The sequence below is a fragment of the Schistocerca piceifrons genome, chromosome X (genome assembly GCF_021461385.2).
Source record: "Schistocerca piceifrons isolate TAMUIC-IGC-003096 chromosome X, iqSchPice1.1, whole genome shotgun sequence".
NCBI classification, from domain to species: domain Eukaryota; kingdom Metazoa; phylum Arthropoda; class Insecta; order Orthoptera; family Acrididae; genus Schistocerca; species Schistocerca piceifrons.
In genome coordinates this window covers 690,135,417-690,146,003 of record NC_060149.1, presented here as the reverse complement: position 1 = coordinate 690,146,003, position 10,587 = coordinate 690,135,417, and the positions used below count along the sequence as shown (strand labels likewise).

The 10,587-nt window shown below is 36.6% G+C and overlaps 1 protein-coding gene across 1 annotated transcript in view; it reads right to left on the bottom strand.

The window, feature by feature from the left end:
* Positions 1 to 451: 451 nt before the first annotated feature.
* Positions 452 to 10,587, bottom strand: part of LOC124723222 (apoptotic protease-activating factor 1) — a 282,007-nt gene continuing 271,871 nt past the window's right edge. The window contains exon 19 of the mRNA XM_047248407.1: positions 452 to 9,370. Within this exon, the coding sequence (XP_047104363.1) occupies positions 8,969 to 9,370 (402 nt within the window). The 3' untranslated portion in view covers positions 452 to 8,968. The remainder of the gene's footprint in view (positions 9,371 to 10,587) is intronic.

Genomic DNA, 10,587 nt, shown 5'->3' with positions numbered 1-10,587 from the left:
GATGAATGGGAAATTGTTCTAGCAAGAATCTGGGCTACAAATGGGGAAATCCACTAACACAAGCAAATTAACATGGGGCAGATTGTTATGGCCAGGCACCTGGGAACGAGAATTTCAGAAATGGTGAAGCTGATTTGCTGTTAGTGTGCGACAATCATGAGCATCTATGGAAAATGGTTGAGGGCTGGTGAAACCACAAGCTGGTGACAATGTGTTGGATGTCCACGCCTCATCACAATCTGTTTAGATTAGATTAGATTTACTTTCATTCCAATTGATCCGTAGTGAGGAGGTCCTCCTGGATGTGGAACATGTCAGAAAAACAACAATACATGACAAATATTTACAACTAAAACAAATAAGCTAATGTACCATTCCACAGGTCCCAAGTGGAATGATCGTCATTTTTAATGAACACTAAGAGTCATTTTACAAATACTAATGCACTGAATTTAAAATAAAAAACGTTTTTTATTTATTTATAAGGTAATAAACATGTAATACAACTACTGTGGCAAGTCTGACAAAAGAGTATAATGCTGGTGCAGGCACAAGTGGTTTGGAGCTCACTGTTCAGCCCGCACTGTTGAACAAGAAGCCTTTCAGTAGATAACCCTAATGTGTTTGCATGTCGACCCAACAAACTCATCAATTATGATCATAGTGGACACAGGATAATTGAGATTTAATAGTGAATCGATGGCAATGCATTGGCAGGTCACTTGAATCACTTTTGTTGTTACATCAGGATGCTAGTTGTGTCCAGAGACAGAGTTGTGCCATCCAAGTAAATGGCTCCTTGACACACAAAACACACACACTCTCTCTCTCTCTCTCTCTCTCTGCACCACAGATGCGGGCTGGTGGGGGGGCAGTATTTCACTTTGGGGGCATTAAGCTGGGCTCCTGTGCAACCTGTGGTAGTAATTGAAGGCATCATAACAGCTGCAGAATACATGAATATTATTGTAGATCACCTGCACCCCTTCTCATAATACCGTCTTCCCTGACAAGGAGGATTGCTGTCCATTTCACAACGCCAGAATCATGCCTCAGGGGTTTGAGGAGCACAGCAGTGAGCTCATGTTGATGTTTTGGACACCAAATTTGCATGATGCAAGCCCAAACATATACATCTGGGACACTATCAGGTGCCTTTTCTGTGCTCACAAAGCACTGTCTTGTAATTTATGGGTTTTCTGTGGCCTGTTAATAGACATCTGGTGCTACATACCTCCAGAAAACTTCCAAGGATATGTCAAAAATCCATGCTATGCAAAATCATTCTTTTTTTTGTATTCCAAAGGTGGATCAACACACTAATATTTGCATAATTACTGCATGTCTATTGCTTTCATCAATATATTCACAAAAGGGGAAAAATTTAAATAACTGTTGCATAACACTCTTTTAGTTGGGTGACTGAAATCTTGCATTCTCAATCCTCAACAATATAATATAAACATCAAATAAAACAATTCACAATGAGCAAAAATAAAATACTATTACAAAATTGAAGATATAAAATACAAACTTAAACCCCACCACACAACTAAAATGATATAAAAAAAAATTGCTTTATGTTGATACTTTGCATTATTATTAATACATTACAATTTCAAAAATAGAATTTCCTTTTTTAGCAGGTGTGGTGTCCATTGATTAAAAATGGATATCATGGATTCAGATAGAGAGCACTAACAGTTAGCATTATATGTTTCTATATTGCTGGAGAGAGAGAGAGAGAGAGAGAGAGAGAGAGAGAGAGAGAAAGGAAAAGAGGTGTGTGTGGGGGGCGGGGGGGGGGGGGGGATGAAGTGGAGAAAGAGGGGGAGATAAGTAAGAAAAACTTGGGAACTGGCACTTTGATTATTGTGTAACAGCTATAATGTTAAGTAACATCCAAAAAACATATTTTTATCTACTTACTTATTAATGACAACATACTAATACATATAAACAAGAAAACTCCAGCAAACCACAACACATAAAAGAATAATATATACAGCCATTGTACCACATTATATCAATGCCTTTTACAGCCCAAGCACAATACATATTTCCATTACTCAACTAACTGAGACAGAGTTCAATTTATTTGCAACTTCAGATCATCTGAAGCCAGCCTTCATAAGTTATAAAATATGTGTTACTCCATAAGAGAAAATAAATTGTCATATGACAGTAGGCAGGATAATGTACCTTTAAGTTTGTTTATTGGGGTGGGAGGAAGGGGGGTTTGTTTATTGAGGAAAGGGGGGCAACAATGCACGGGAAAAATAATTTCCCATATATGGAAGGCAGAAGATTACATGTTGACTCTAAACATATTTTATGAGTTCATATTGATACCATAATTACTTTATATGAAACCCACAGATGTGGTATGTGTTGTCCTTCCAATTAAACTTGATTATTTAAAAAACATCTTTTGCATTGTTACTATGCAGTTTGGTGCTATGCAACTTGACAGACCAACAACTTGATGAAAAAAAAAAATTTAAAAAATAAAATAAAATAATTAGAAGACTGGGTGCAACATTATTGCCTTCATTAAAACTGGAAATAAATACAGCCTTCTTTTTCTTAGGATAAAAGCAGTCTAGATTCTGCGGTTGAATTTACACAAAAGATCGTTTTCATACTAGAAAATCACAATAGACAAGAGACAGTTGAAACTGATCAGCAGGAAACCAACCCTAACATGCAAACAAGAAGAAGGATAAGTAAGTGTGGTGAAAGGCAGATGACAAATGCAATTTGGTACGTTTTATTCCACTGAAAGTAAATGAAGTTCACTTGTTTGAAATGGCACCATCAGCACTGATTTTTGACCAGAAAGGGACGATTTATTCAACACGATAATCTTGCATGTTCAAAACCAGAGACTGGGTTCACACTGAATTGGATGTTAATTTTCTACCCCAGTTCAGTAATGAAGAGAATATTTAAGACTTTTAGACTGTTGTGTATAGCTTCTTTTACAATACAGTTTGTTGAATAGGGAAATGCAATACAGCAAGGGAAATAATGGACCACATTTACCACTTTCATGACTGTTAAGGTGAATGGGATGAAGCTGACAATGTCATTAAGATGGGCATAGGTTTCCATGGGAAATAGTTTCTTGCAATGCCGCAGCTCTGCAATTCATCATTAATTCAAAGACAGGTTAGTGCCAAGTTGCAAAGTACCAAGAGATTTGTAATCTTTGGCTTATGGGGCAAAGAAGAGAGACCAGGTTCCCCATAATCTACATAATACTTAGCATAAAAATGTTCCACAAGTATTGTACCATATACAATATATGGTGGTATACCATATGAAAGTTTGGCTTAGAATTAATTTCCTGAAATTCTCACATTCCACCTTGTCGTCATTAAAGTCATTTACAGTCTTATAAACATGTAAAAAAAATTAAACAAATTGTTGGCTACATAAAGAGGCCATCAAAGAACAACGTAAAAAGAATTATCATTAACAGAGAAATAAAATCATAAAAAAGTATAAAAGTTCTCCATAAAAACCCTTCTCGCATTGTGATCTCTTCAACTGCTAAGCCTCATTAATACTGCTTTTAGTGAACACTTAGTCCGGTAATTAATTTACAGCTTACAAATAAATATTCACAACACATTAACATTTGTCGCCTTTGTCAGGTTGTGTCTGAGCTTTAATGAATATATTCTAAGGCTGTTATTTTACCAGCCATTAACATGAGCATTTGACTATATTCACAAAAAATAACAATGTGAGGGTACACAACAATATGACTGCACTAAAAGGTACATAATATACACCTGAATAACAACATGAAAAACTGTAGTGCAATATCAAGAAATATAATATATTGATTTGAACCCTGGAATGTCCACTTTACATTATCAGCATTAAGTTACAAGCTCTTAATACAATAATATACCATATGTATATCTTTGCATGCATATTTACTTCAAATTAATTCGTATTTATTTAAACTCTTTAATAAATTCACAGCTGTGGTACCTCATACAAAGAAAGTGATGAAAAGTTGTATTTAGTTTTGCATTCTGCATTACATCCATTCAAAGAACACAGCCACAAGATAATGAGATAATCTTTCATCCAATATTGAAACTGAAGTACCTTTTGGTACGACTGACAGCAATATATGCATTAAAAGTATTACAAAGAGGAACTTCCATTGCCAAAGGTTTCCTGATGGAAGGAATTGTGAGATAAGGGGAAATATGTAGAAAGACTGCACAGACTACACTGAGCAGAGCAGGTTATTGAGAAACTCAACACAGGTTTTCTTTTGTTTTGCCACTGGAGCCCAATAAAAGAATGTAACTTTTCACAAGTCTGAAATCTATCTGAAGCCTAAATATGTTGCTGGCAGCCTTGCTCTAGATGCTCCAATTACTGTCAATGGTTGGGCACAGGATTGTTTCTCTGGCCTATATACATCAACGCTGTGAAAACAGCTAGCTAGATTCATGTAGTCATTTTAAGTAGATTGGAATCAGTCTGCCTCACTTAACTATTACAGCCACAATGGGAGGGTCATCGAGATCATCAGAAGTGAGATTCATGAAGCTGAACCAGCTCTCCATGGAGGGGAAGAAAAGACTCCAGCCACACAAAAAGCACCCATAAAAGTCATCTTATTATTTTCCTACTACCTTGACTCTTTCACTTCTCATCCATGCCTTCCTTGATTCTCCTAAAGGACTTCAGCTTTCTTCCTTGTAAAATGCTTTCTTCTTGTAATCACAACCTGTTTTTCTACTGTATGGCTCTGCATATTAACATAATACAGGAGGTATAAAAACTGATGTAACTGTTGGTATGGAATTTGAACCCTGGGTGTTACACTCCATTATTTTGAACATGGCTGCACTACAGCGATGGTTACAGAACAGCAGGTGTAATAGACACCCAACCAGTTAAAATAAATGGTAGTTTTCAATTGACCTTTACCACGGTTTCAACAGATTTAAACTCATCTTCCTCAGAAGGACAAGAAACCTGCATACAATGCGATAACATAACTTAAATCAAAACACCATGGACCAATATTATGCTGCCAAGTGCACATGTTTATCAGCACATGCGCCTCTGATTTATTTTCTTGGTATTCATGCTCTCCACTCTCCCTTAGTTGGCATTTCTCTCTTAACATGGCCTCGTATTTTATGAGATTGGGTTTACTGATGTGACAAGCCCTTGATTCTAGGGGTCTTAACTTTTACATATGGATGTACATGTTGCTTGTGACATGCCTAAACATGTTGTAGGTAGCAGTTTCTGTTTGACACGTTATATTGGTCCACAATGTTTTGATTGTAAGTTATATTATTGCATTGTATGCAGGTTTATTGTCCTTCTGAGGAAGACGGGTTTAAATCTGTTGGAACTGTGGTAAAGGTTAATTGAAAACCACCATTTATTACAATTGGTTGGTTGTCTATTACACCTGCTGTTACACTCCATTGTTATTTCTGATTCCTGGTGTGTATCTTGTCATCTCTTCTGACATGTAGTTTTGAGTGGATTTTCATCCTTTTGAAATGTGAACTACTTTGCTAAACTTCTTCACATATGCTGCATAAGCTTCAGTTCCTGAAGCAGCAGTCACATGTTTTAACAGCTCAAGCAGCGATGGCACACCCTATGTTTTCAGTGCTTCAGTGAACCACCAGAAAAAGTTGATTGTGAAATATGTAAATGTACCTATTTATTAGATCACTTTTTCTCTGAAAAACTTTTAAGTTGTTCAGATAGCACACACATGTGCCTCAGTGTTGCCCAGGCACTGATGAAGTTCAATTTCTCTTCTGAACCTTTGTGAGTCAGCTTAAGGGGGTTCCTTTGGCAGGGCGGGGCAAGAGGAAATGTTGCTAGAAGTATGTGCATTTGCACTGGTGGAAGAACCAACTCAAATGCAAGTTGGATTCTGGTAGAAACACATGAATTGACCTGAACTGAATGGCTGCAGCCCACAACTGGAGCTGTTTGCATGTGTGCCTTCACTGTAATGGTGTTATTTATTGTGCTTTAGTGTTCCATGCAGATTCATCTGTTCTGGGAGTTTGTTTTCAAAGAAGAATGAACAGTGTTCAGTATCTTTTAGAAACATATTTCTCAGCTTTAAGCCTGTAAGAGAAGTGTGAAAAAAAAGAAGCTTGGTAGGCCAATGCTTCTGCCCAAATTAAAACAAGGGCAAACAAGTCACAGGAAGATATTTCACAGGTCTTTAAATGTATAGTTGGATTTATGTTTGCATTTCTAAAAATAAACTATTTTGTTTTCCATGGTTGCTGTTTATTAAGGGTAAAGATACAGGCTGGACATGCACTCACATGTCATATCTAAGTCATCTAACACAGAATGTTAAGAAGCACAAGGAATCTATTGCATGTAAGAATGCTATTTAGATATATAAGTCCTTGGGAAAATAGAAATTAAGAACAGCTTACCTCAACTTTCAGACAGGATATAGAAAGACACAGTGACAACATAAGAAAGAATCACTGCGGTCTTTCCAAAATAACAGATTGTATTACATTCTGTGGTGAGTTTGAACTTGTCTTACATGGGCATGATGAAACAGAATTTAATGATCGTGGAATATTCAGAGGACTAATAAATTTCCCATCAGCTTTAGATGCTGTTACAAAACAGCACATGAGCAATGATACAGTTTTTAAGTGTACATTCAAGGATATACAAAATGATTTACTAGGGTGTATGTTACATGGCTGTCATGAAGAAATTAATGCAGAAACAGCTACAACAGAAAATTTCAGTTGGTTGCAGTATTTCAATACCTATTATCTTCTGGACGGCCTCTTGAACAGTTTTGGATATTGTTAAATCTCCCTTTAAATAAAGATTCCTTCTTAGCAGATTGCATTAAAAATGTCCAAGCTGATGTTGCCCAAGAACAGGAAGAAAAAGTAAACCTCAAATTTGTGCTGGTGCCTGATTCATGTGCAGCCAACATACAAGTATCCGAACAATTGTAAGAGAAGAGTATCATTTTGCATATGACGTGCATTGTTATGCACACCAATTGAACTAAACCTTGCCCAAGCTACAAGTCAAAATAAACAAGTAAAACTGTTTTCCAGTACTTCACTAAGCCGCCTGCTCTTTCCATGCTATCTATAGAGGAAATGATCCATAGGCTTCCAGATTTCAATGAGAGAGTCATAGACAGATGCACAAAAAAAAAAAAAGGAATGGAGGATGGACTTTCTACATAAATATACCTCTACAAGAGATTCAGCCCCATGAATGTAGTCAGGTCCATTTTAAGATAACTTTATAGCTACAGAAATATTTTAAGTAATTTAGAAAATTCAACTGCATAATGCAGTAAAAGTAGTGAGCCCCCATTCATTTTAGGCATCATCCACCACTGAGCTCAAAGTTTGTTGATGCTATTTTTTATTATTATATTTTACTAATGCCATGACTTCACAGTTTCAATTTTGATGCCTCTTAAGTATGTGCTCGTATAATTTGTAACACTCATACTTCAACATCAACACAGTGCTAGAAATGTCTGATGCAATAGAACTGAGTAGTTGCATTTTAGTTGGACTGAGGGATCAGTTCAGAAATTTTCATAACAATGTTTCAGTTTTAGAGACAAAAATGTGTGTTCCTTGCTGTACACATGTGCATTCCTGTTAAGTATATTTAATGAAAAATCAAAAACATAAAAAATTTGAAACAAACAACATATAAATCCCACAACAAAGTAATTTCTTCCTAAACGTAAATCAGTACAATTAATCTATGCATGATAGTATCCCCATTTTCAGATTTATACTGTACACAGTATTGTAATGTCACATACCATTCATAAATATAATCTGTGTGAAAAGATTGAGCAATACAGTTGACTTTTAACTAATATTCTCCAAGAAAAACATTAGTTAAAAACTAAAGCAATTCATTCACATACCAAACTATAAAAAATCAAAAGGGTAACACGTGCAAACCAACATCACAGTCTGAAATTAAATTATGAAATACAATACAGTGGTGGTGGTGGTGGTGGTGGTGGTGGTGGTGGTGGTGGTGTGTGTATGTGTGTGTGTTTTCCACTCATGTAACTGTTTTTTCACAACTCCATTATTTGAAGACAAAATATAATAGCAGTAGTAGTAGTAGTAGTAGTAGTAATAATAATAATAATAATAATAATAATAATAATAATAATACAAAAATGAAATAGCACCAAATGAATTACAAAATTATGGATTACAGCTTCACTTTCACCAGCAGTTCCCTTATGCAGCCCATAGGCAATAGGGTAGTAAAAGTACGACTTCCTATGCTTAAAACTGAACCTTAGCAAAATCAAATCATTGCACTCAGACCCAGCTCTTAATGACATATGTCATATGTCATAAATGCATAACAGGTATTGATGTTTAACTGAAAAACTACATCTGAATACTGAACACCATAATTAGTGACAGAAAAGAGTTATTGTCACATCATCACACCATTGAGATGCCTGTTTAAAACACCGAGTTCAACTCTGGTCACACACACACATTCTGAGCATCTGAACATGTATTACCCAATTATAATACATACCATGAAACAACACTATAAAATAAGCTTATAAAAATTTACTAAACAATTATAATATAAAATATGAAATAACACTATAAAATAACCTTATAAAAATTTTCTTTGTTTACTAACAGACACATTAACTGCCTATTCTCGCCATCAAATTAGGAAAGGATCATCTCACAATCAGACTATTCAGTCCCATGATTGAGTTACAATTTAAAAGGAAGATGGACACTAAAACGAGAGACCAGAAAAGAAATGACTTTCCCTGAGTTCCTCTTCACACTGTGAAAGCACAGAAAAGTGGGAAAGAAAAAGGAACTGTACAATTTTACATCACAACAATACATCACTAACAGGAAAATATATGACACACATTTTTTGGCCTCTAGTTTATCACACCAAGTAAATAAATGAAGCCCGCAGAATCCACAGTAGCAAATTGTGAGAAGTCAGGAGAACAAACAATCTGTCCAGCATCAGCACCTGCAAGTTTCAAACAACCAAGAAGATAGCAATTTCCTGTGTGAGAAATTTTGGTCATCCAAACGTCTGCAAGAGTTGGTTCCACAGGGAGAAGCGATAAGTTAAAAGGAGGTTGGCTCTGCCTGCGACGACCTCGGTTGGGACGGCACTTGTGTGCCAGTGCTGCACTCCACCATGCCACAGTTTCCGCAACACTGACAAGGAGGGCACCATCGGGAACCCCTGGTGCAAATGTAATATCCTTAACTCGGCTACGGTGATGACTAAGTTCACAGTGAATGGAATTTTTGGTAACATTCCAAATCTGTTGGAAGAAGAAACCACAGCATTATTAGTACTTGTGACAGAGAAAGGTGAGCTTATCCTACTTGTTCTTATACCACTCCTGATGCTAATGTTATTTTTATTCTTACTTATCTCATCACTTTTTAATAGTTGTGCATACCCCATAATTACATAAAATAATTAATTTCTTATTCACACTGTACCATGCTGAATTTTATTAGTCATAATATAGTTCACCAATTGATGATGACAACAGTATATTTAGTTCATATGGAAACATTTTAAAGCTACATTCATAATATGATATCTGTAAACCATGAGCACATTAAAATTTAATCTTGCTAAAAATGGTTTGTTTGAAGACTGACATTGTTTATTTGAAAGCCCTCATTTTCCTCTTCTAAGGAAATGCTTTACTTTTTCTGAAAACTTAGTATTTCAAAAGTTATTTTTTGTGCAGATGCTTAATGTCTGAATGGAATTGGAGATAGTTTATACAAAATTTTATGAACTGGAAGACTGTCCTTACTTCAGGTTAAGAATTATTACTTGGCAGGAAAACCGCTTCCATAGCTTGGTGCCAGCCCATGTCACTGGGCTAAGCATAGTACCTACAGTGAGGACTGCTGATGGATGAATACTTAGTGATCTTTTCCTGCAGTTCTCGACCAGTGGGAGTGTGGGAGGAAATTATGTAGGCCCTCGTTACACAGTAACAAACTGCTAATTCTGGAATGGACACATACTCTGCTACTATCTCGCTGCCTGGCAACATGCTCCTGCACTCTGCCTACCTAATTCAGCTATGTGGCCCTTCTGACTGTGATACCATCCCTGGTTGTGCCACATGTATTGCGAACCCTCAGCCAGTGTATTCAACAAGTCTGTCTGTCTTCCTTAGAAAATATCTACCGTACCCTCCCTCACCCACCTGAACACCTGATGCTGGAATTGGGATCTGACCCAACTTAAGATCGAGAAATAATCTGTATTTTCATGGCTGGTGCCACAGTATATGTGTTGTCACTGTCGGAGATGGAGTAGTTATGCGAGTGACTTGTCCATCCCCAGCATTTGTCCATTGACACTATGGAGTGTGAGCTTGTTTGCTATGGCGGATGCCTTTTGCTCTCATCACCTAGTAACAACAACCGGAGACAGGAACCGTGAGATGTTCTACGGCAAGGCTTCCCAACCTTTTCAGCTGGTGGACCCCTTCTTCAGTCGAAAATCCGT